Source organism: Morone saxatilis, unplaced genomic scaffold, assembly GCF_004916995.1.
Source record: "Morone saxatilis isolate NCDOM2014 unplaced genomic scaffold, NCSU_SB_2.0 Contig2, whole genome shotgun sequence".
In the NCBI taxonomy this organism is placed as follows: Eukaryota; Metazoa; Chordata; class Actinopteri; family Moronidae; genus Morone; species Morone saxatilis.
The window spans coordinates 9,236,964-9,264,569 of record NW_023339762.1 but is presented as its reverse complement, the minus strand read 5'-3'; the positions used below and the strand labels follow the sequence as shown (position 1 = coordinate 9,264,569).

The 27,606-nt window shown below is 39.9% G+C and overlaps 1 protein-coding gene across 1 annotated transcript in view; it reads left to right on the top strand.

Annotated features, from left to right (window-relative positions):
* The window catches only part of cspg4 (chondroitin sulfate proteoglycan 4), a 64,666-nt gene that overhangs the window by 23,067 nt on the left and 13,993 nt on the right, over positions 1 to 27,606 (top strand). Inside the window, exons 2-6 of the mRNA XM_035664496.1 lie at positions 12,140 to 12,303; positions 13,733 to 17,287; positions 18,741 to 18,929; positions 19,100 to 19,375; positions 23,503 to 23,679. Coding sequence (XP_035520389.1) covers positions 12,140 to 12,303; positions 13,733 to 17,287; positions 18,741 to 18,929; positions 19,100 to 19,375; positions 23,503 to 23,679 — 4,361 coding nt within the window. The remainder of the gene's footprint in view (positions 1 to 12,139; positions 12,304 to 13,732; positions 17,288 to 18,740; positions 18,930 to 19,099; positions 19,376 to 23,502; positions 23,680 to 27,606) is intronic.

The window sequence follows — 27,606 nt, the reverse complement described above, 5'->3', positions numbered from 1 at the left end:
TGTGTTTTTGGAATTTGCAGCATTTTTCTTTTGCATTTGTTTTATGTGTTTGTGTGTTTTTGGTTTTGCATCATTCCTGTGTTTGCAGCGTTTTGCCGTTTGCGGCGCGTTTGCCCTTGTCTACCACCGTACATGAACGTGTGGATACATGCACGTACTTGGTCGTAGCTATTGCAAATTTGCCTCACACCGACCCCCAAAGGCTGTGCTGTACTGGACAGTAACATCTGAACACGTCACCATTTAATAAAAAAAGATAAAACAATGATTATATCATCATTATTAACACCTTTCATGGGGATTTAACAGCCAACTGATTGCTAAGACTTGTGGAATATGTTGTTGTTGAATGCTAACAAAATATCTGTCTATTTATCTTGGTTAAAATGTGTTGCTGTTCAAATTCAGAATGCTTTATCATTGCAATTGTGAACAAAACCCTGCACCATAGCTGCATGCATGTAATAGACCCAAAATCTGAAACAGAGTTGATTAAAACTGCTATGCAGACAATGAAAGGTCTCTTTCATGCGTCTAAAAATCCTGAACCCATGAAATAACTCACTTTATCAATATCTTGTTGGGCCATGAACATACACAAGGTGCAATATGTTCACAAATGCTTCTCTACTATACATTGTAACCTACACAGCAGTTGTTATTCTCTCTTTTAAGGTCATGTGTATACACTTCATGAGTTTCTGAGCATACCTGAAGGCTACATTCAGCTGTCACAGACTATAAAACCTTGTATCCATGGTTCTAGACACATCTTTGACTGAGGTACAATAGTTTCACTTTCAGGACACACACCTCCATAGATCAGTCCCGTATAGTTGAAAAGCAGTCAACCTCCAACAATAGCTGTACTGATCCGCTGTCATCCTCGAGGTGGGTGGTACAGTGTGTGAGGGAGCTTGATTCTCCACAGTCGTCTGCAATACATATGGTCGTTTCAAACACAGTGATGAGCATTTAGTTGAATTAGCCATGCGCATTTGGGGGTTACACAAAGGAAGATTATGAGCAACTTCTCTCAGACGAAATGAAGAAATAACACTGTAATCAGTCAGAGGCAATGAGGTGCATTACTCGTAATTACATCTGTTGGATACACAGAGAAGTTGTTGGAACAACAGCCCATTCAAACTCCCTGCTCTTGTTATCATCTAAATGCAAATTGGATATAATGAGGACCTTGTCTCTCTATCTGCTCAAGTTCTGTGGCAACTTACAGGAACAGCGAAAAGAAAATGGATGTCTAATGTAGCTCTCAGTTTTTATGAACTCACTCTTTGTATTCCTGAACAGTTTTTTCAACCTCCCAGAAGCATGCTTTCAAGTTTCTCTGGGTCTTTTTCATCATATTTCTTCCTCTCTGAATTTCCACATTTTTGTGCCTCTGTCTTTGAGGCATCCCCAAGGTTCAGCAAGCTATGATGCACATAAACTCGTGGCACTGTGGTTTCAAATCTGACTCATGACCCTTGTCACAAGTTACCCTTTCTCTCACGACTTTCACAAATAAAGACACTTTACCAGAAAAAAGACAAAATTGGTTGTTTGTCCAAAAGTTTTGAATGTTCTGTTCCTGTTGCAAATAATGACTGTCCTGTCAGTAACAAAGGTGGATGTAGAGACAACCACTAAACCTCTGACTGTAGGCTGATTTGGATAATTTGCCATACTGAGCTATTTTAACATCGAAAACCGTTGGCTTTCATCCCCTATTAATACTCAGCTTTGGTAACTTTTAACCAAGGCAATCTTTCCCAAACCAAGTTTTTACCTGCCTAAATGCAACCAAACTCTAACCATACAATTGATTGACCTACTTTATTTTTCATTTCATTATATAAAACATATTATATTATATATAAGAATAAGTCTTTGTTACTCTATATCTGCATCTCCCTTTTTCAGATAACACCTTTGGAAGGAGCATGCAGCAGCAACCAAAGTAGAATGTTCCCACCCTGCTTTTATCCTGCACTGTCGTGGCCAAGATGGATAATTCTGTCTCAAATGTTGCAAACTATAAGTGAATAAAGTGCTTCCAGGTTTAGTAATGGCTGGCAGCCATAAAGAAGGTATTTAAACCTTGAGTACAAGTGGCTGTGAGCAGCCGATCTAAACGCTTATGTGTAGTCTTTGAAGGGCAACAAATATTGGGTGAATTTATCAGTAACTGCACATCCTTTGTTTTGAAAACCATGACAGATGGTTATAAAGAAAATACTTTTTTCCACCAGTAAGGTGAAGGTTGGTGCAGGCATCATAGATTACACAGTTGGACTTCTACTGTTGCTACATCTGCACACTGCACAGCTGCCAAAGGGCGTGAGTTATGTACAGTAAACAGTGGCTTGTGTTGGAGGACGCTTGTTGCCACGACGTCCCCTCCAGGCCCACTGCGGTGTGCAGAGTGGCCACTGTCAGTGAGTGATTTGGCAGGGATGCAGTTTGTTTCACCCTGAGGCAATTTATGTCACCACATGTTTAAACCATTACCACAGATGTGGCATGAGTGTTTAGGCCCAACAAAACCTAAAATGTGTATTCTACGTTGGACCCTCGTGCGCCATGTGTAAGTGGGACTTTACAGTAAGACTTCACAAGGCAGATGGCACAAATCTGTTTTTGGATTGAGAAAATTGAGATGTGAAAAGATGCTGGCTTGTGACCAGAAGTTAAAAGCAGTGCTTGTTACTTCCTCATTACCAGTGCTAGGATGTATTTTTTGAGCAAGAGCCTACCTCTCATTGTGCAGCTTCTATGTGTGTGTATGTAAGTGTGTGGATCAGGGTGTTCCTGGAAAAAGACATTCACGCTCATTGCTTCTATTCTATTTTAAGAAAGGTTAAATTAACAAAGTATACATTTTCACATTGGACCACATCCCCAGCTACTTAGTGCCATTTCAAAGTATCATTACTGTTTTGGTTTGAGTCATACTTATATACATTATTATTATTATTATTATTATTATTATTATTATTATTATTATACTAGTATTAGTAATTAGTAGTAGTCACTGCCATAACAAAAATAACTGATATAAAACTCAAAACTCACATAGATTCAGATCTGAAATATAAATCAAATCTGCTTTTATCAGCTGAGAAATACATTTGTTTGTGGTGAAAAGGAGAGACAAAGGAGCCTGTTTCAGGTTCAAATCTCAAAGGGGTTCTCCCCATGTACCCATTACCACCATTTTCCACTGAAACCAGTGTTATCCATCCTCAAGTCAGTACTTCAATAATGAAACCAAACAGTGCAAATTGTGGAAAAATGAAATGGATGTATAGGTTGGAGCTGGAACACTGGAGTACTGTTTAAGCTGTTTTGCAGTGTTCCCGGGCTTTCCGTGTTATAGGCTGTTTATTGAAGGGTAGAGTTAGAGTGAGAGTAGGATAGAGGGGCGGGAAAGAAAGGTAGTGGGGTTGGGGAGTGCTCCTAACCTCTCCCGAATGAGAGTTCAGCTGTTGTAGAGAGAAAAGTGGCTGGATGGACTGGGTGGAGCAGGGCGGGCCTCCTCAACGGTAGCCTGGTGGAAAACAGTTGTGTGAATGGCGGGAGACGGTGGGCTGACTCAGCCAGCAGGCCCTGGAGAAATAACTGTTAGGTCGTCTAAGTCATGATGGAGAGAGTGTGTATGTGTGTGTGTATTCATGGCCACTAATATGTGCATGGGTGAGTGTGGGTGTTTATGTTTGCACCATGTACTTCTGTCTGGGTGTGTGCACTGGAATGGTTTAGAGTAACACCGGTTGATGGAAGGCTTTGAGAGCAAGCATCTGGATAAGGCATTCATCTGGGCCTAAATTCAGCAGAGTTAAGCGAGAGAGAGGTGTCTCCAGGGTTTGGAGGAAGGGGTGAGGTGGTGAGGGAGGGGGGTCAGTCTGAGCAGGAGAGGGTCAGTCTGGTGGTGTGTGCCTTCAGCTGGTTCTCATTACGGGGCTAATGTGACGCTCTGATCTCAAACACACACTGACTTTGCAGACGCAGGTTAAAGCCGGATATGGGGTTTTGGGAGGCCCCTTCACTGCAGCTCCTGTACCAGTTTCCCTCCTTGGAGCACAGCGAGACTGAGAGCCTCATTTATAGAAAGGCCTCACTATCAAATTTGGTCATGAAAATTTGTGTAACTATGAAGCTGAAAACTGATGTGACAAAGGGTCTCTAGACGTAGTATCGAAAACTGTCAAGTAGTAAAATTTGGCATCAAATCCAACTCTTTTACTTATTGTACTGCAAACACTTTCTAATTTAAATCATAATCAAGTCCATTATGGGGACAGTTTTGTTGAATAGACTGCCTTCATACAACACTTTGGTACCTTGGCAGACAAAGTGCTTCACAAATTGTCCCTCATTCACCTACACACACACACACACGCACCAATGACGGTGGAGCATTGGGTGGAACTAATCCTGTGATTAATGGATAACTCATTCCACCTACTGAGCCACAGCCATCCCATGAAACAAGGAGTTTTGTAGAAAATGTGTTGTATAGTTCTCAAAGTGAAGTACCAAAAAAAGTATTGCTGTAGTTACTGTACAACTTGTATCAGTGCTAGTAACAAAAACATTTATAAGTGAGATCTACGCAAAATCTACAAATGTTCTATGGCTTTTGATAAATGAGACCCAATTGAGAGATAAGTAGAAAATAACGAGAGAGTCGGTTATTTATACGTTTTGTCTGGGAAATATTTGGAGCTTCGACTGAAGAGAAGTCCAACTTAAACCCCATCTCTATCAAGTGTTCCCCTGCAGCGGACCCCTGTGAGGTTTCTCAGGGCCCAGGTCCTAAATCTCTTTCCCTGTGCTGATGTTTAAGTGGAATGATTTATGACAGTTAGCTGCTACTCAGCAAAGTGTTTTCCAGCCCACTAAAAAGCCAATGTCATTTGATAATTAGCGGTGGAGTGACTGATGCCTGCACTCGTACTCAAACTGCAGTCATAAGGGCACTCTGAGCGAGGGCTGAATGGAGCTATTGATGTCAGAAATTACTGTTAACAGTGAATGAGGCAGACCTGGAAAGAATTGGGATGAGAGCACACAAGCAGACATAGCTTTCAATACTTCTAAAAAAAAAGTATGGTGGAATAAGGCCAAACCATAGTGCTGCAAAGTGCCCTCTGCTTATTCATACTTAAAATTGTCACAGTCTCAATAATGCCTCAGACACTCTCAATACAAGTCATATGAACTCAAGTCATACGTATGATGGAATCATCAAAACCTACAGAATAACTCAGGACAAAAACCTCAGGACTGCAGTATGCTGACATTATGTGACATACCAGGAGAGGGGTGTGTGAGTCACGACACAGGGATGTAAGCTAGCTACAGTACACAAAGACTGTGTGACCTCTTACGTCAAAGCTGAAAAAACCCAAATTAACTAAAGGAACAGTCCACTGAAAATCTATTTACTATTAAATATTTGTGTTCTCTTTAATGCTCGTAAAGGTAAAGGAAGAGTTTGACATTTTGGAAATGTCCCTTATTGGCTTTAATAGGTAGACAGGTATGAAAAATGGGAAAAGCCCTTAATCCAGGCTGCATCATAGGAAAATGAGGCCTTCAAACTGGTGGCCTACAATAACCAACATTAAAGTAATTTAGTTTAATTATCAATGCAAATCAGCATACGTAGGACCTCAAACAACTTTGCTCTCCCATTTTGTGTTGACATTGTAAATATTAGAAACTTAAGTGGCTGTACAGTACTTAACTGCTGTCTAATTTCCTCCTCCTATTACCTTGGACCATCAGTGCTGTGGAACAAAGCCAGAGCAGTCAAGCCAGTCATACATTACACGCAGCACTCTCAGTTTGTTCTTTCACCTTTAACTGTAGGATAATGAAAATCCTTTATTAACCTTTAATTAGATTTATAGGGATAAATCAGGTGTAAAGGTGCAGAAGTACAGGTCACTTTCTATTCTCCAAGATGAGAAATGTATCATTGTCAAAGCCTTAAGTTTAATAGTCTAAACGTGATTTCCATTGCTATTTGGCACGACTTTCTTTCTTCCTGTTCTCTCCCTTGTCACGCTGTTCTGCTCACTTTTCACATAGTGAGATTTCACGCAGGAATTCATTACCTGTGTTAAAATGTCCTTCAGCTCAGACTATAAACATCCTTGCTCTAGCTGAGGGAAAACAGAGAAAGTCACAGCTATATGGATAAACAATCACTTGTAAGAACGTTCCTTGCAGTACATGAGTATTTGGCAAAAGAAAGTGTGCGAGTGTGTGAATGGGCGTAGAGGGGGTCAGTTGGTGTAAAGAAGGATAAAGGTTGAAACAGTATGAGAGGGGGGTCAGTCCTCTGATGTCACAGGGGGATTATTTTAACAGGACCCCCCCACTGGGACCTTGGCGGTTGATGGCTTCCGTAGCTCGGCTGGGTTGACAGAGGCACGCTTTGTATTAGCCAGTCGTAAACTACAGCAGAACCTACAATGCTTCTGTTCACGGCTGTGTTTGTCTTACAATACTGTTAGGTGAATGAGATCATCAGTCCAAAGTCATTATGAGTTTTTTAGTTGAGTGTGATGGGCCAACAAACTTGTTTTTGTCCCACGCCTTATTTGGCTAGAGTATTGAGTTTGAGAAAAGATGTTTACCTTGTAGCTGAAGCTCGGCTTGAAAATTTGAGAATGACCTATCAGGTACTTCTGAAGCAGCACACTATTTCTCTGTTTGCTTGAAGTACAGTATAGCAAAGTTAACATGAAACTGAAACGCAGCCAAAATTTGATGGAAATATTTTTACTGGCAGATGTGCAAGAGAATGTACAGACCGCAAAGACGAGTTCATGGCAAGTTTCTGAAGAAGAATAATACAATGGTTTCCAGTGATTTGATTGGATGTTTTGTAGTCTTAAGCTACTCCTCCATAATGTTTCACCACCTCCTGATTTTGTGTTCTCCATCTCTTCTCAATCCAGTGATGGAAGAAGAAAATGGCAGCAGATGCAAACACATCAGTCAGTTATTCCTCAACAAAACAAGTCTGCAGTACAGAAAAAGCCCCTTCCTATTTTCTGTATCCCTCCAAAGAAAGTGGGCTTTTCCTATTCATTTTGTTTAGAAACCCAGCCTTTCAGACCCCCTCTCGCATTAACAGCACAAACCCAGACAACACTGAGTCTTTCACATCCTTTCCACGTTTTCCCTCCCTTTTCTCACAGGTCCATTTTCCTAAGCTGAAATTACATTACACTTCCATTCTCCTTTCACAGGGAAAGGTCATAATTTTTTGCTGCTGCCGCCACCCCTTGTCTGTTGTGTAAGTGTGAGTTTTACAGAGAGAGAGAGCATGAAAAGTTTTAATTATGGCCAAAGAGGAGGCCACCCGCTGAGGCTCCACAAGCCTGTTTTTTTAATGTATTGTACCTCTTCATTCTGGGTAGCATTGGAGTGTCTCAGAGGGATGCAGAGGTAGATGGGGATTTGAAAGGGGACTAAAATGATGATGTGTTTGCTTTCACACTGACATAGTCTGGTCTGAGAAATGGCTCTATAAAACCTGTAAAAGTGTGTCCCTGGTGATTTCTGAAAAGTCAGTGGGGGAGGGAAGGGTCCATATAAAGCAGCGCTGTCAAGGTATGTAGAGTTGTGGCTCTGCTCTCTGCTGTTTAACAGTGCTGGAGTTTGCAGTATTTTCTTATACAGACTGCTGTATTCAGACTCAGGTCTGTAAACATGTGGCACCAACATGATCGCTTCCTTTTAAGAGAAACTAGTGGTGTGATTAGTACTGGAATTAAATTTTGTTGAAAAATTAGCATTCTGGTTATGCAGTGTTCTTTGTAGGTACATTGTAATATGCATTCATCTGAATTAACACACAGCTGATTACCAAAGAAAAATTGAAATGGCAAACATTTACCACTAAATGCTTTTCCAATAATAATCATTTCAACTTATGGCAGTCACCGGCCACAGGAATGCTCTGTTACCTAGCGATACATTATAGATTTTTTGGGTGATTACGTAATTGCTGCATAGATTATGTTCATGTGTGGAGTGGATGGTGGGCATACAAAGGACAGTCCAGTGTGTGGTAAGATTTAGGCTACAAAAGCACTTTGGTTAAATTTGAGGAAAGATTGTTGTTTTTGGTCAAATTGTAATACCATACACGTCCTGTCTTGAAATTCAAGTCACTATCGACTTTTTCCAGTCCAGTGTGTAACATTTAGGATGATCTATTGACAGAAATGGAATATAATCTTCATATGAATGTTTTCATTAGTGTATAATCACCTGAGTATAATATTTGTTCTTTTTGTTACCTTAGAATGAGCCACTGGCTCTAGATAGAGGCGTTTGTGTTTTTCATATCTACATGTAGAGAAACATAGCTCAAACTAGAAAATGTTTGGCATTTTTCCATGATAACTTTTGATGACAATTAATAAATGATCAATATTGTTTAAATTTTCAGTTTTCTAACAATCAACTCATTGATCCAGCACAAATACTGATGTACACTCAATTATCCATGTCCTGATAATCCACTGGGTTTCTATCTGCCAACATAACCGGAAAGCACAAGCACAAGAGCTATTGACCCTTGTGAGAGATGTAATTGCTCATTATGTTAATGACCATGTTGCCATATGGTCAAGGCCATTACACCCTTAAAACTCTCTAATTCTATCTATGGTTACCAACACCCTATCCTTCATATAATTATATCCAGAAACCATTATGCCCTGTTGTAGTAGGCACAGCCCAGCAAAGGAAACAAATGGCCAACATAACCACTATTTATAGGAAAGCTAACCATGATGTTACCATGAGTTACGCAAGTAGGTGGTTTGTTTGGATTCCAGGCAGCGTTACCATGGCAAAATTGTTGTAGAGGAACACACACTGGGTATCCTTGTTTCTGTGTAACATTTTAAACAAGCATATCACATTATTTGAAAGAAATGTGGACATGTTTATAAAATACTAAGTTATGTGTTACTCTGTTTTAATTAAAACTAACATTAGTCAAACTAATATGGACACTGTTTTTTTTTCTTTGGTGACCAATACTATCAAAGCAGCAAAAATTAGCATCCCAAAGGCTCAAATCTTGTCTGTCCAGCGCATCTTCAAACTCATTTAAAATATGATTGTACTGACTGTGATTCATCGGCACAACCAAGTCACAGGACACAAAGTCGTCTGAATGTCTCCAATCTTCCTGCACTTGTGGTCACTGTGTCTCTCTTCCCCATAGCTTTTCCGGACATATGTCGCTAGATTGAGACCAAAAGAGGATGGAGGAGAGGAGGAGGAGGAGGAGGAGGAGGAAAGGGAAAGAAAGACAACAGGGTAATTCATTCAGTCGTCTGTGAAAGAGAGGAAGACTCAGTTTCCTCGAAGCAAGCGCAGTCAGTCATCAAATTATAGCCATCTGCATTGGCTTGGGACCAGAATTCTGCTTGACGCACAATAAAGTAGTGTGAGGAGGGGTGTGGTGGCTAAAGGGGATCAGAGACTGTCCTCTTAGGTGGTTAAACTTCCACACGCAGACTGACTCCAAGAGTGGCAGCAGCTTCACAGCTCCAGCTTACACTCTTATGGAGATGGAGATGATCCTTTACAGATAATGATGCCTTGTCAGCAAAATCACACCAGCTTGATCCTATCTACACCCAGCCCAAAGTCCCTAAAATATGGACATTATAGCTGGGTGTTATGTTGCAGTAAAGAACAGGAGACTTGAGGCATGTTCTCATTCTCAAAAGCCTTTCATGTTTATGCTTTTCTTTCATCCTATAAGGGTAAATTCCCCTTTTGCATACCTGTTAGACACAAGCAAGGACACAGAGACAAAGGAAGTGTCACAGAGCAGGGCATTTATACAGATAGCACATTGAAAATGTGCTTTTCCTACATGAAGCCTATTCTCTGCCTGAGCTTTACACAGCTTAGCCGGGGAACTAATTAATTCCAGGTCCAGGTACACTGCAGAGAGTAAAGCTATTCTGTGTATCATTAGAAAATGTGCTCCTTTTCCTGAAGGCAACAGCAGCAAGCTGAATTTGAACCAGAAAATCCCCAGGCAGAATTGTCTTGGCATCGCTCTCTCCTTCAGCTTTTTATCCCTATGCTCAGTGAACAATCCAACAAAAGCTCGGGTTTAAGAACCATGGAGCTCATTGCGATCTTCTTTGTTAATGCAATTGCCTGTAAGAAAAGATTCTGTTCCCCCATTTTTCAGTTTCAGCCTGAAGGCTCCTGTGCAATTAGTACTATTCTTTCATTTGCAATACCTTAGCCTTACCAGAAACTCTCTTATCTGTACCATGATAGCCTCTGGCACAGTCAGTAACCGCTAAAGACAATAGCCTCCGAAAAGTGACATTTGGAAAATGAATGATAACTGTGATAATTTCTTTCAATTCAGTAATACAAATTAGCTCCATTCTTGTTTTGAAGAACCTAATTGCTTAAGTTTTGCTAGTTTTCTCAGATTTCTTGGTATTATTCACAAAATATGGAATACAAAGTTCAACATGTGAAAATTATATTTATTTTTGAGAGCAACCAACATGGCGTCCTTTGGCTACCGGAGACCAGTGCTGTGCAGCAGTGTACAATCGATAGTCTCTGTGTATTTGGCCCGGTGCTGAGACTGTTCATCACTGACTTTGTTCATGACAGAGCAGCCTTGGAACCAAAAGCACATGCCTCTTAGTGGAATCACAAAAGCATGGTCACGAAAAAAGCTTCGCTTTCGTCCTTGCTGACATCAATGTGATTTTCTCTGTTCATAATTCTAGTGTTTGTTGCAGATCTGGAAAGGAGGGTTCATTCACAGGATGAGAAGCCAAAGGACAAATGTAACCTTCACTGTTTTGAAGTTGGCAGCATGGCATTCATGTAGATGCAAGCTGCCCTTTTAAAGGAAAACATGCTCGCACACACATTTGCTCTCACACACATTTGAACAGAGCCTTGAGAAAATACCTTTTCCATTTATAGCCATGAATGTGAAGGTTTAGCATTGTATTTTCTCCTCTATTTTCTGACTTGTGTCTGAGAAGTTATTTTATGAGATTTTTTTCTTATGGCATCAAGCCCACCGTTCTGCTAGGCTACTGTATTCTACTGTTGATACTGAGGTAATATTTTCATCCTCATGATTTCATAGAAATTTTCTAACTTTGACACAGAAATGTCTCTCTCTCTCTCTCTCTGCTTCACTATTCCAAATATTCCAGAGAATTAGCATTATGTGATCAGAAAACTGGCTTCTTAGCTGCGTTCCAGTGAGTTGCTGCCTCTTGAACTATCACCCCTGTAAGGCCGAGTGGGTGGCTAATGGAAACCCCCTTTCTATATCTCTTGGCTAAGGCCGTGGAAAACCCATGCTGAGGAAACAGGGTCTTGGAGGTGGTCCAGTTTAATTTCGGAGCATGTGCACTGGGAAATAATTGACTTCCTCAGTGGTTTACATTTTGTCGAGGGCCCCAGAGAGAGCACAGTCCGAGGCAGGTGGCTGAATTTGCATATCACTGGAAAGACAGCTCAAGCCTGGGAAATCCTGCATCCCAAGACTCTATATGCCCGGAAAACCTCCGCAGGGGTAATGACTGATGTCTCAGTGAGAAAATCCCTTTGAGGCCAGAGAAGCTCCTCTTCAGCCAAGAGCAGCTGGAGGACACCTGAAATCAGTCCAGAGAAAGCAGCACCGTAACATGTGCCTTAGAAAAATGCTCATCTAATTGGTTCAAAACTTTCACATAAGAATTCACAGAGTTGCCATCCAGCAGCTGTAGGTTGCATTAATAGCTATATATTCTGGTGTCTTTTTGTGTTATACCAATGTAGTGAGCCATGTCATGTTGCCACAGTGTAGAGACTGCAAATCATGAAAATCAGGCTATACAACTAGAATTTGCTGCTTGTCCTGTCTAAATGGCCAAGAAGAAAGAAGTGGCAGTTTTTTCTTTATTCAAAAATGCACATTCATAGAAAATATGTGTTTGTGTTTAGTAACACACAATAAAAATCATAGACTGGTGCAGTTGTATGGTATGCCTTTAACTTATTATAACATTATGGCCTTCTTTATTTTCATATGCCTTGTCTTATTTTCTCTTCACAGAATCCTACTTTGGTGACAGCTTCTGCAGTTTGCAAGCCTTCCAAGATGTCTCCACCTTTCACCTGTCACTACAGATCAAGACAAGTCGGCGAAGCGGGCTGCTGTTACTGGCTGCAGGAATGGAAGACTACCTGTTTCTTGAGCTCCAAAATGGAAAAATACAGGTGAATGATTAACAGACTATTAGACCATGGTTGCATCATTTTAAGTTTAGCTCACTTGATACAGCCGAGCTTTGCTAAGCCAAAATTTGTTATATTAGCATTTACAATAGCACTATTTTTGATAGAAACTAGTGATAGTACCTAAAATAATGTCAACTTAAAAACAGCAGGACATGATAATTATTTGAATATGTGCATGCTAAAATGTGATCACTAAATTTGCTCATTAGGGGGTGAGGCAACAATGGCTGTCTTTTGTGCTAAAACTACTGCTTCCAAAACTAAAACTTGCATAACTTGAGAGAATAGCTTGAAATACAAATGCAGATTTATTGTTAATTTAAGATAAAAGTAAGGCAATGTTCCTACTTATTTTCCTCCACAGGAGAAGCAAGTAGAAAAACACTTAAAAACGGATTAGTGCTAAATATGTATGTAAATGTAATGTCACAGCAAACCATTTCTATTATTATGCGCTCACTTACCAATGTAGTGGGTGTTCTTGTTCTGTGTTGTTTTGGTGAAAGATTATTTAAAGCGGAGAAAATGCCTTATACATAAAAAACCACATCAGTGTTATTTCAGTACGATAATAATCTATCTAACATCAGATAACTGTTACTAGAGCCATTCTGCTTCAAAACATGCATATGACACATTTGATAGGTGCCACTCTGAAAACAATCTAAACTGATTTGATTTTTCTGCTATCTTCTCTAGTTGTCTCAATGGAATGAGAACCATGACATTTTACATCTATAATTAATTGCTTGGCAGCTTCAAAAAGCAGGAAAATTAGCAGCAGGTGTGCTATCACAGAGATTCATGCAGATTTTCCCCAGAAAGCACAATATCTCTGCATTTTCAATGAGATGTAATCTCAGGGTATGTGTAATGAAAGGGAATGTAAGCTTTACCTATCTTCTTAATTTTGTTCCTCCAAGAAATATGAGATGCACTGAACAAATAGAATCAAGGCTTTACAAAAATGCTTATCTGTTATGCATGTGTAAGAATCATGTTGTTTAACTTTATTCAAACAAAACCCAGATCTCTGATGTTATCAGTAAAACGTCTTGAAACTATTCCTTTTAATAAATAGCAATGAGTATACCTGAGGAATTTTCTGGGGTTGTAGATACACTACCTAGATCATTAATGTTAATATCACAATAAAATGAAGCTTAAACTTTTATGACTCAACAAATTAGCCCCCTATAAATGGTAAGTGAGAGGATCCAGAAATGGTCATGAGCATACATAAGAGTATTTGCGTTGGTATTTGAAAAGAGAGCTTCTTTGGATTTTATAAATAAGAGTTCATAAATATTGAAAGGACTATTCAAAGTTGTAACTTGTAGTGGTTGCTCCATTTTAGAGAAGGGGTTTTCTTTAATCCTTATACTTTAATGATTTTGTTTTTCCATAGGCACGGATGAACATGGGGGCTGGCGAGGTAACACTGTCCTCATCCCAAGGAGTACAGCTGAACAACCTTCTGGACCACAAAATCTCACTCACTCTGCAAGATGGAAAACTCACCATGACAATTGATGAGCTCTTCCCAACATATGTTCCTGTGAATGATGACGAGGAACAGCTCAATATTGACCTGGGCATATGGCTTGGAGGAACAGGAGACCTGGATGCTCCCTACTTGAGCAATGCCATTCCCCCTTTCCGTGGCTGCATGACTCACATCAAATTTGAGTCCCATCAATTTGATATTCTCAGCACAGCATTTAAACAATGCCACGACACAAAGGAATCTTGCAGCAGTGAGTTTGAGGCTGGTGATGGAGAGGCAACTAGTTTCAGTACTCCTGATTCCTTTATGTCCTTCCCCACCTGGAGTGGTGCTAGTGGTGCTCCAAGGGTCTTAGAGGTCTTAATGAAAACCACCATTGAGGACGCTTTACTTGTTTTCCACCCTGGCCAAGAGTCAGACTTCATTGCTATTGGCGTTGTGAAAGGCTACCTCAAAGGTATGCTGGACCTCGGCAGTGGCATAAAGGTACTCGAGAATAACCAGGTGCAGATGGATGATGATCAGTGGCATAGAGTTAAGGTTCAAGTCAGTCAAGATTCTTTTGTCATTAATGTGGACAGCCAATCTTCCTCTCTCCCTCTTGATCCGTCACAAAAATTGGACTTGGCTGGAAACTTGTATTTAGGAGGCATCCAGGGGAAAATGAAAGATGTCTTTCGTGACAGCGGGTCCTTAAACCATGTAGAGGAGGTGATGACAGCTGAATCCTTCATTGGTTGCTTGGGGGAAATCAAAGTAAATCAGAAGGATAGAAGCCTGCAGGACGCTCTGGTGACCAAAGATGTTCACGTTAAATGTGAAGGAGAGGACTATGACTACTCAAGTTACTATGACATAGACGCAACTACAACTTCTCCACCTGTTCGCATCACGTATGCTGATAGGGACTTGTTTGAACAGCATTGTGACACAACAGATGACACACCAGAAATATTCAAAAATGTAAAAAAACTTCTTGATGTTAACCCATTGCTTGTGCCTGAAGGAGGGGAAGTTTTTGTTGATATCAGCAAACTAAGCCCTACATTTGACCTCAGTGCTGCAGGAATGCGTCAGTCTGAAATAATCTTCACTCTCCGGAATGAACCCTACTATGGCTTGCTTGATATAAACACTAACACAAGACGCACACAAAAGTTCACTCTTCTCGATGTTGTCAATAGGAAAATTAAGTATATGCACGATGGAAACGAGAGGCATCCAGATCAAATCCAGCTACAGGTGGTTGCTAACAGTAATAGCTACCTTCCAGAATGTCTAAAAACTCCTCATGAGTATGTCCTCCCAGTTGAAATTATTCCCGTCAATGATATACCACAACTTGGTGGAGGAGAAATTACCATCACAGAAAATGGCAGGACTCGTTTAAGTCCCAGCCTTATTAAAATCATGGATTCTGACACCCGCTGTGATGAATTAGTAGTAACTGTAACCTCAGAGCCTTCCATGGAAGTTGGTTACTTGGAAAACGGTCAACAGCCAGGAAGAAGTATCTCAGAGTTCACTTGCAGGGAGTTGAAAGATGGAAATATCTATTTTGTACACAGAGGTGGTAGTGCTGCTGGAATTACCTTGGAGGTGTCTGATGGACAGTCAGTGAGTCATTCAACTACTTTTAAGTTATCTGTGACACAGCCACATGTAACTATTGTCACCAACACTGGTCTTTTCTTATCCCAAGGAAGTAACGCATCCATAGGTGTTCAAAATCTGGCTGTCCTCGCTCATCCTCGTAATGGAGATATTGTGTATAACATCACACAACCTCTGATATATGGAGAACTACAGATAATGAAGAGTGATGGAATGTACAAGCAGGTTAAAACTTTCCATCAATCTGATCTGGATCAAAACCACCTTAGATATGTCAGCACAGATTCTAGCGACCAAGAAGATGTTGTGGTCGAGCGGATTCAGTTCAATGTCCACTTGGGGCAGTTCTCCCTCTGGAATAACACCTTCTTAGTCAAGATCATGCCTGCACAAGTGAAAGTTTCTAACATAGTTGCATTGGAGATACAGCCTGGTGAAGAGCAAACAATTGGACTCACAGAGCTTCAAGCCAAAGTAAATGGGAAAAACCCAGATCCACAAACTGTAAAATACATCCTTGTCAAGCCTCCAACATTTGGTAGTCTCCAGATGTTAAACAGAGAGTTGGTTGAGGGAGACGTCTTCACACAGAAGGACATAATGGACCATACTGTTAGTTACACGGTACGTGAGCAACGAGCTATAGATAGTACAGACCAGTTCCAGTTCAGAGTCCTTGCTGATGATCAGTACTCCCCTCTATACACCTTCCCTATTAACATCCTCGCCAATGCAGATGCTCCTGTTTTGACCAATGAAAGGCTGGTTGTCTTGCAGGGTGGTGAATATACTATCAACAAAAACTATCTTTGGATGCAGTCTCCAGATTCTACAGATTTTGTGTACCAGGTCACACAAGAGCCAAAATATGGCCGACTGATAAGGGACACCCCACCCGGGCTGCCTAGATTTGAGGGGGCAATAAGAGTATTCAGCAATGAAGACCTCCAGCTTGACAGGCTTATTTACAAGCATGATGGCTCCAAGACAAGCAGTGATGAGTTTCATTTTTCAGCATTTAATCAAGTAGCAGGAAGTCAAGACAATCAGGAAACAGTGAACAGTGTTTTCAGAATTTCTATCCAATCTAAGAATGAGCATGCTCCTGTGAGGGTTGTGGATAAAGTCTTCAATGTAGTCCGCCACGGTCAGCGCCTGCTAACAACTGATGTCATCCAGTTTAAGGATGATGACTCAGGTTTCAATGACACCCAAATTGTTTATGCTCGCGAGGGAATCCTTTCCGGCAATATTGTCTCAACATCTAATCCTTCACAGTCCCTTTTCCGTTTCACACAAGCCGATCTGCAAGATAAGAACATCCTCTTCATTCACCACGGAGCAGACCGTGAACGCTTCTCACTGCAGGTGTCAGATGGCTTCCACAAAACTACTGCACTGCTTCAGATCCAGGCAGGTGAACCATACCTGCAAGTAGTAAACAACACCATCATTGTCATCAACCATGGAAGCACCAAAACCCTTAACACTACCCTTTTGAGCGCTGACTCCAACATGGACATCAGAGACGACAGTGAGATCAAGTTCCAGGTCACATCGCCACCCAGTGATGGCAGGATTATTGTGAGTGGGATTGAGGCTACAGTGTTCACTCAGGAGGACCTGAAAAAAGGTGTTGTGTCATATGAGCATAATTATGAGAGTCTGAGGTCCAAGGACTCCTTCGGCTTCACCGTTCAAGCAAGAGGACATTCTGCAGAGGGCACATTCAGGATTAAAATATTCAAGCAAGGTTACCTCTCTGAGCCTGAGGTGCTAACAAACGAGGTCATCATTTCCTTTGAGGGAGAACACACCATAATCAACCAGAATATTCTCAAGGTAATGTTTACTGACTGTAATTAGTGTGTGTGCAAAACTTTTCTAGTAAAAGCTTTTTATTAAAGAATAGTATAAGATTTTTATATATGATCTCAATCTATAGTACAGTTAACAAATCTGCTATTTAAATTAATATTTATTTGCTGACATTTAATCTATAAAGCATACATTTGTTTTTATTCAACAAGACTTATTTACACAATTTGGCAGTGTCTATGTGACAAAACATTGTCTTTTTGAAGTTTATTTTGTCTTTGTGAAATGGATCTTTCACATTACTCATTCAAGCATACTGCCCTGTTTTGTAACCCTGTTTATAATCTACATTAAACCACATGAAAGCAGGGCTAAATATGACTGTACAGTTGCTGCTTTTAATCTAGTTTATGTACTAAATTACAGTCTATTAAGTGTGGAAAACAGAGCACTAAGTATCCCCTGAGGAACTTCCTGAAGCCCACTGTAATTTATAGGATGAGCCTGCCTGCACTTCATCTTGAATGCAATTAATGAGGTGTAATGCTCTGTATGTCTTGACTTTTAAAATGATGAGGGACATTTCTGAAAGTAAAATGTTTTTTCTTCTAAACTTCAGTTTTACCATAATGCACACATTTTAAATTAGCAGTATAGACTGGAGAATAACCTAGACACCCAGTTTACATACTACTGAAATATGTATTGAACAAAACCTTGACAGAATGGCCTTTGCAAAAGGTAAAATATTGACTTTGCTTCTGGGTGCTTTTCCAATGTGTGTCCTTACTATGAAATGGAAAATAGTATGATCTTCTGAAATACTGTCAAATGCAAGCATGACTTCTCCAGAGAGTTTATTAAATCTTCTCAAACTGGGATGACCGTAAATCTGCCTGTGTGTAAATCTTCTGCATTACTTTAAATGTTGCTGAATATCACAAATGTCCTCTTTAAGTTTATGTTCACCATACAGCCACAGTGTACTGATTAGATACTCTAAGCCAAACTCATTTTAGGTTTAAACTGCACTAAAGCAGACTGGGCCCAACAAATTACTGCATTGTATTGACATTAACTTACAATACAATAATGTTCCTGTGCTAGGAAAGGAAATTATAAATAACATCCAATTCCAGATGTCCAATGTAACTCTTTTTCAAAGTTTTATTTGATTTGTTTTAACAAATGTCACTGGAACAGTTGCATAACTATCTACTATTTTTGTCAACTGGGAGTAGTTCCTCTATTTCTGTGGTGTATTGCATGTGTATGTTATATTTTGAAGTATATTCCATTAGTCAGAAAGCTTAGTAATTTCACTACACACAAAACAGAAGAGTTTTTCTAGAATTCACGCATTGGACATTATGCTATAGATGAACAGATTTATTGTCTAGCCAACTTTATACCTGAAAAGTGATGATATATTATGATGTTAAATAATAAATGAACAGTGTGTACCTTTGCTTTTTAGGTGGACCAAGCTGATATTCTGCCTACAGAAATGGTGTTCACCATTAAAGAGCCTCCTCGTCTCGGTCATGTGGTCAAGCTGACAAACAGTTCAGACAGCACAGCCTCGCCTGTCCTCGACTACATTCACTCCTTCACACAGGAGGACATTAATCAGGGGCGCATTCTCTATGTGTCTGCATCCATCCAGGTTTATTGACATTTAATTTATTCTGCTATAGTAAATCATATGTGGCAGCTTGCTCCCTTTCATATCCACAGTAAAATCACACAAAAGACAACCTCAGCCTCTGATGAGTCTAAGGTACAAGGTTTATTTTTAGTATATCAATAACTTATTTGAACATCCATTTCTTTCAGGGCAATGACGTCTTCACAGTAGATGTCAGTAATGGTTTTACAACAGTGGAGGACCTGCACATCTCTGTGGAGATCGTGCCCCAGCTCATCCCCATTCAGACCTTCAACTTTACAGTGAAGGAAGGCCTCAGCAGGCCAATTAACGCAGAGATTGTTAACATCTCACATCCCTTCTACAGCTCAGCAAACATCGAATTCGTTGTGGAAGAGTCACCACAGCACGGGGACATCCGCTACCTGGATGGAGACGAACTTTCTTACTTTTCATGGGAAGAGGTATGCAGTGATATGATAAAAGAAATATAGAAATTGTATAGTCAGTACATATTGCAACAAAAAATATCACCAAAATACTCACAATCACATCTCCCTGCCTCCTCATTCAAATAATCCTCTCTCTCACTGACGTGAACAGCCTGTGGCAGCTGCCTCACTGAACTGCTACGGCTCGCACGCCTGTGGTGTGAGCGAGAGTTTCTGCTGCAGTGCCGCTGTTGCCAGCCCTATATTTTTACATTAAGTTTGCCTTTGAAATACAAGACAATTAAAGCCTTGTTTACAAACGAATGGGTTCTGTGCACAGAAACGCTAGAGAGCTTTTAGTCTGAAACAGATGCAGGAGGTGTAAAGTGAAATAATTATATGTATATTGTTTTCATATCTGTGACCTAAATTGTGGTGATTGCTGGTATAATGTAGATATGTCTCCCTGGAAAAAATAAGGCAGTAAATTTATGGGTGTTTAAATTACAAGAAAGTCAAGCTGCAGACGTATGCTGTGTGGCCAGGTATCTTGTTTTATAAATGACTTTTTAATCAACAATCAAGTTAATTTCCTTCCAATATCATACCATGCTACAGTATGCTACTTTTATTGGCTTGATTAGCCACTCGGTAATGGGGGAGATCATTGGTTCTTTCCCTTTGCCTGATGATGCAGCTCTTGTGTTACTTTTTAGATTATTTTCTGTGCATAGATGTACCAATTTAATTAATTCCATTCAATTTGCATCTTTACCTGAAATTTGTCATGTACCAGCATCACCAGCAACTATCAGGAGTACCAGCAGAAATATGATCATCTTGAATCCTTAATATTTTTTCCTCAAAATTCAGATATTTTTTGCTTATTTGGAAGAAAGATTCCTTTTAAAATAAAATTTGGGGATTTTTATTTACCACATGGTTGGTTTCACCAAATGGTTAATGTGTACCACATGTATTGCCAAATGCACCAAAACACTGGATCCACTTTTAAAGGATTTGATCCATTATTTCTTATAATATAATAACCTAAATTTTATTCAAACAAAGGTTCTTTCATTTTTGTTAGCCTGGAACCAAAACTTCCCACAAGACCCAAAATCCCAATAGTCTATATTTTATCCTGTCTTTATAACTCTAGAGAGTATAAGACTAGATCATGGTGGTTGTTCAAAAGGATTACCACAGCAAAGCGTCACCATGGAACTTTCCCCAGTTACTACTCAGAGCTGTTTTGGATTTGTTGTGTTGTAACAGATAGAGAGGGGAATCTGGGAGCTGCTGCAGCACAGTTATCTGGTCTCCCTCCATGTGGTTCAGAGGCCCCAGCTTTAGGAAAATATAAAAAACGCATGAGTAGTTACCGGTGGAAAAACCTTGTGCATTCTGAAAGGACCACATAGTTCAGTGGACACATATCTTATTGCTCCTACATCGAGCACTGGTCTGCCTCTACTCCGCCTCTACTCCTCTCTACTTTGCTGAACCATTGTGGAAAAACTGACGATGCCTTTGGACCGCCTGAAGCCAAAATAAACTGGCCCGGTATATTCATATAATAATGTGTGAGTGCACACAAAACTCCCGCGCTTTGCATCTGTCAGACTCACTCATACAGTCTCTCAAAGATCCCAATGTGCATGTCTAGTGGATAAAAGCGATAACACTGGTAGCAGGAAGGCATAAATGAGCATAAATATCATCAACTGCCACTATGGAAATGTCAAAGAGAAAAAAAGACTTTCTTTACGGCTTCTTGGAAACTGTTTTACGTTTGCACTGTGTGTACTTTTTTCTGTTTTCTTTAACTGTACTATTCTCAGAGAATGAATCAAAGTCAGTTCTCCCAAATGAGTACCACATTGAAGAATAAATGTCCAAGCCTCGGTCTGCGCATCATTTAAACCAGACAGTAATTGTTCCAAAATGAAAGTCGGGTGTGTTTGTACTCTGTATTGCAGCATTTTAATTCCTAAGTTAAATGCTGTTTTAAGCTCTACTGGGCAAGTCCACCCCTGCCCCTGGGAATGGACACTGAACTTACTGGTGTTTGTAGTTTTGCGATAAAGTCATCAGTTTTCTGAGGTTAAAGTAACATGGGGGTTGCGCAGTGAGAAAAATTAAGAGTGTCTCATGCAGAAGATCTACATGAACACTAACCACAGGAATGTAAAGTAACTGTATGTGCCATGAGACCCAGATGTGTCACATAAGCATGAGTCAGACATTGTATAGCATTGTGCTAACCACAGCGCTGACTATGATTTACTCCCGCTTTGAACAATAAAGTAATGTACACACTCAAGAACATATGTGATATTGAGTAGGGTCCAACTTGAAGAAATATAGGAAATCTGCTCTAATGCACCTTTGTTTAATCAGGTTCAACTCTCCATCAGGTCTCAATTAGGTCTTCCATCTGTGGAAACCTATTAAAGTCCACACAGGCATCTTTATTTTTTAACAAAGTACAAAATGTTTTGGGAACAAAGCCAGCAAGCTTGTGTGCTTTATATTATTAATATATATCCAAACTACAGTAGGCACACACAACCTGAGATTTTACATCAATATAATAATTATGCAACTAGTTTCAAATATTGACACCAGCACCAGTCTTTCTCAGTGTAAATCACAAGGCCACTTGTCCAACAACCACCCACTGTTTATTGTCTCAGCAAGCAGACTGATTGTCTCGCTGACTTTCCCCGATCAGTAATGATGATGAGGGTTGTTATTTCAGAAGGATGCCAGTCATATGGGATCCATTTGGCACTTCCTGCTCTCTGAAGCGGGTCCTCTCATCACAGCAGCTTGCTGGCTTTTGTCTAAACAAAGTTCCAACTGTCGTCTTTACGGAGGACTCTGAATCTCTGTAAATATATCAGAGAAGTATCAAAGGAAAATGTTAGGGATGCAGATTATTTGACCCAGATTACAAGTAAATAAGACTAAAGGACTGAGAAACATGAACGCAGGATGCTGGGTGCTGGGTGCTAAGATTCCTCTCTGTATGCAGAAAGTCAACAGAGTTGGCTTGGCCCGGCCGCAGGTGCTGTTTTCCATCTAGCTCACTTGACAATGGATGACTGATTTCTTTGTGCATCTGGTTTCCCTCAAGGTTTCGTCCCACAAGGGAGATTCTCCTTGTTCCCGTGCTGCTCCCAGACCTGATTATAGCTTTTTGAGATAAAGAAAAACATATATTATCAGCATAGGACAACAAAAGATATAGTGTATAGTATACAGAGATAATAAGTCTCTGTAGGTTAGAACATACCCTTAAACAGAGACCCTTAAAGGAACAGTCTGACAATTTGGGAAATGCACCTTTTCGCTTTATTAGACTATAATGTACAGTAGTTACACGCTCACATTATTCATAATTACATCAAGTAATGCTGTGGTAACTATTATGCTACATAGAATGTATGTTTGTTTCTCACTGCTGAAAGGCCATCAGCTTATAAAGATAACCTGTTAACAATTTGGCTGAACCAGCTTTTTCTTTAAAGGATAACACTTTTGTACTGTACATGTACATAATACCAGATAAAAAGGGTACATGTACATGTGTACTCTAGAGATTTACTGCTTCCCATAAAGTTAGTGGATTCACAAGAGAAAGATGAAGCAGCAGAGACCACGACATTTAGTTGCTTGTATAAGTCAATGTCCAAACACTATATCCTACCTTTTCCCACTAACCAACAGCATATTTTAGTTACTCCCTGTCTAGTAAACACCCACATGTTTCAAGCTACAGTTTGTAACGCAAGCATTCTTTTATAACTTTGTAGTCTCCAAGCCAAAACAGAGGTAATCCAGTCCCCTAGAGCCACAGAAGACATTGTGTTTTAACAGTCTGAGTAGTACCCTAATCTATTACTAAACTGACTATAATGAGTACAATTATTGGAGTATCATGTCCAAGTTAACCAGAATATGATGGTTTCGTGGTTTCTCAACAGCAGTGTTCTTATGTGTCTTATGGGTATGGGTGTTAGGAGACACAGTCACATTGTAAAATTTTATTTCACCTTTTAGGGCTCACCCAGCCTCTGCCTATTTTATGTTTCCTACCATTCAGGTCTGATTTAGAATTGAGTGATGACTCGATCCTTTTTTGTCTTCTGCAGATGAAACTTGGACACATCTACTACATGCATGACAGCACCGAGAGCACTGAGGACAGTTTTACACTCTCTGCCTCGGCTTATGAGATTGATCGCCGGAGCCTGCATGTCACTATCTCAGTGACTGTCATACCAGTCAATGATGAGCCGCCAAAACTGACACGTAACACAGGACTGGAGGTAATGTTTTGCTCTTTGAAAGTGCATTTGCTGTTACTTTGAGCTTTCCTCCAGCATGCTCAGTGGTTAACTGGTTGGAAATGTTGCTGTAGGAAAAATCTTTTATATCTATAAAATGTAAACTTTGAGTTTGTTGGATATTGTTTTTCCTCTGGAACGTTTCAGCTGATGAGAATTCAAGCTGTGCACAACCATCACTTTGTATGAAGGAGGAAAGAACAAACTTTTTATTACAGCCTTTCAGAAAGAGGGAATGAGTATTTTATACTAAAAAGATGAGAAAATAACTTGCTTCCCGCAGTCAGTTCCAGTGTCCAATTTATTTCATGTTACTTTTGTAGATATATTTGCTTTCTCTCTCTATGGAAAAAAGAACTAGTCCAACTTGTGCATGTGATTGACAGGCTGCAGGCATTCCCACCTGCTTCAGACTTTGCATGATTGGTCTGATGCCCAAACAAAATACAAAAAACAATGGCAGATAAATGGCTTTATAATGACTGATCAGATTCTGACGTGTTTAGAAGGGGCTGTTTATTGTAAAAACAACCTCCTAGTCTTTTAAGCTTTATGCTTCATTTTAATTTAGATTGATTTCTGATCAAATTGTATGTGAATTTACCCACTAACTAACTAAGTCACAAGAAATGCTCAAAGATACTGAAAAGGTTTTGCGTTGGAAGGAACATCTTACATTGGAGGTTTAAGTGGATACCATAGTTTTAAGAATGAATGGTTTCTGAACTCTGAATGAACTCTGTAGTCAATGCTGATCTTTCTCACATCTATTTTGGATATGGTTCCAGCTGCAGTTACAGTCCACCATCATGAATCCTGTATGAATTGAGAAATAAATTCACTTCATGTACCAAGTACAATAAATGGAGAAAATGTTTTACTTTTTTACACAGAAGGATACTGACCTCACAGACGATGACGCATGCTGCATCAGTACAGCAGTGGCCTCCACAGCATATTTGTTTTTATAAAGAGCCATAAAATAGAAGTGAATTAGCATATTCTCAGCTTGACTGCTCCAAAATGTGGCAAGCGAATCATGTAAGCCACATAAGTATACAAGGGCAGTGATTCACTACTGTATGCACTCAATGCAGTGTCAAGCAGAATTTCAGCTATACAGTATGTGTGCATGTTAATGCAGGCTCACAAGAACAGGCAATAAAGGAACATAGTATTATAATCACAGTACCTATACTGGTACCACTGTGCTGTTAAATTCCCTACATTGTAGATCCCTCCCACTTATATTTCTTCCTAAACTCTATCAGTAAATCATTTAATCAGAATAATTGCTGTTTGTTGTAAAAAGAAAGGTGTTTATTCAACCTTATCTTTATTTAATTGAATCTCAAGTAGGTCCAGAGTGTGTTTGTGACATGCTTTCAAACTGATTTACATCAGTCATGAAAGGAAAGTTTTGAAGCATCAATAAAGTAGATTCAACTGTAAGAGTAGGCAGGCAGTTGGAAAAAGACAGCAATAATCAGCTCACAGAACTGGAAACCAACTGTGTCATTCAGCCCTCCCTGCGGCTCCGCGTCTCCCTGGCAACCCGTATTTTTGGAAAACCAAGATGGTCGACAAGACCACAGCTTTCTGGCAGGGTGAGGGCGGCATCCAATCCTTGTGCCTCCTCTGCTGCGGCTGCAGAATGTAACATAATAATATGTGGATGTCTCCCCACACAGAGCCAGGGCTGACCCAGCAGCACTTGGATTGATTCAAAGCAGGAAGTGTGTGTGTAGTGACCTCTGCAGTAGATGATCAGACATGATGACTAACATGGCCGACATCAGGCTCTGTTCAAGCTCACCATTGATCCCATTTGGCCCAGTCTATAGGATACATCTGGTCCCGATTAGGGTTTACACTCTGTCTCTGTCTGTCTCTGTCTGGTTCTGCTCAACTTTGCTGTATTTCTGAACAGTTGTCCTTCTGGGTCGGACTTTTTGACATTCTTATTTTTCTATATATCCTTGGTCAGTGTATGAGTATTTCTGCCATTGCCTTCTCTCTTCTGAGTCTTTCACATTTTTGCAGGACTATATAACCGTCCAAACACTTTGGCTTTGACTGCCAGCCTAATCCCCCTTGCTATTTGTGCACATGACTAGTGGGTGATAGATGAAGTACAGTATTTTTGTTTCATCCCACATCAAAACACAGACCAGTAGGGACGTTACGCCAGATATTTAGGTAGCTAATCTGTGTCTCAGGGAGAAATACCGTTGCTGCATATGGGGAGCTGAAATAAAAATGGAACACCATCCTTTCTTCACGGCCCTAGACTACAATTTAGGCATTGGCAATCATCTTTCTTCTTGTTGTTTTCCAGTAGTTTGTTCACCTTTACTTCCCCACTCCCCAATATAGAGTTAGAAATACACCCTGGTGTCCCCTGTACTTAAGCCAAGATTTCAGATGCCTTGGCAGTCTGGGATACAGCTTCAGATGTCTGGCGCCCCTCAGAGTCTCAAATATTTAAAAGACAGTGGTATCCCGTTGAGTCATCAGCAAACTAAGTCTGCTGCCTATGGCAGCTCCATCATTTCCACCTCCAAATGAAATATCATTGTGTCTGATCAAATTAAATTTGCAGCCCATCCTCTTAGGTGCTAAATGCATTGATTGTTATATAAACCATTAATTTGCAAGACCATTTTCAGATTACTTGCCCTAGATTGTCTGGTGCCTCACTGGGGTGTAGAGTGGGCTGATGTGGCCATCTAGTGTCAGCGAGTGGGTTTTTCTCTGTAAAAAATGTCCTTGTTCTAGTACTGAACCAGTACTGACAATACCTTGAACCCAGTGATGTGACCTCATTTTTTATTTTTTATTTAATTTTATTATTCCAGGTGGCTGTTTTTCTGTGTTAATTCTGTTTTCTGTTTGGGAACTATTTTATATTTCTTTCAGTAAATGTCTAGTGTACAAAGTTGCATTTCAGCACAATAGTTAATCAGTGTTGCATACATACTGATTATTTTCATTGTCATCATGGACATCACAAGCCAGTAAAATCATTTTCAGAAATAAAGCACTGTTTAACATCAGCTGCTCAATGAAATTCCTCGGTGTAGGGCCAATTCATTTGTCCTGTTAAAACAATTGATTAGAAATTACAAAGTCATGGAAATCACTGCAAACAAGCAATAAAACTACAAAGTCAAAGGCCTTTTACTATAATGCTTCAGGCATTTTAATACATTTATCCCACAGATCAAACCCCCATCTACCTAATTGGTTGTACAAGAGTAACTTGTAATAGAAATGCATTTAATCTGTCAAATGTTCTAGTCTAAAAGTATGTGTGGTTTAGGCTATTGTCCAATTACCAGCTAAAGAAATTATACATGTTACAAATATAAAATTCTTTTATGTTAAGAAAGGAGAGTAGAATGGAAAACGGCATTATAAATTCGACTGGACTAAACTTGGAAATACACTTTTTTTTATTTTGTTCTCAACATCTGCAGAACAAATTGCAGCATATCCTGAAGATCAAAAAGTGACTTAACTCCAGAAGATCTTTTTGCTGACCTCCTGCGGTTTAACTTCTCTCCCTCCTGCAGTGATGTACAGGTGTATTACAGGACCACATGCTATCACTGTTGGAAGTTGTAACAAGTGCTAAAAAGCACACTTCTGGACACACCAATCAAAACTGAAAAAGGGTTGAATCTTTCAACTGGAGGTGACAGGGAAAAATTGCCTTTCGGCCTGGTGTGGAGTTACTCTTTAAAGCTGTGTTGCATTGGGGCTTCCATGAATCTGATACTCAGTGCTTCATTAAGTTTCTTTCTACAGTTGGCATTTAGTGGTGATACATTATAATGAAGTTACTGTAAACAAGTGAGACCATGGTCAAAATGACTAGAATATTTTGTCTTCAATTCAATTCAATTC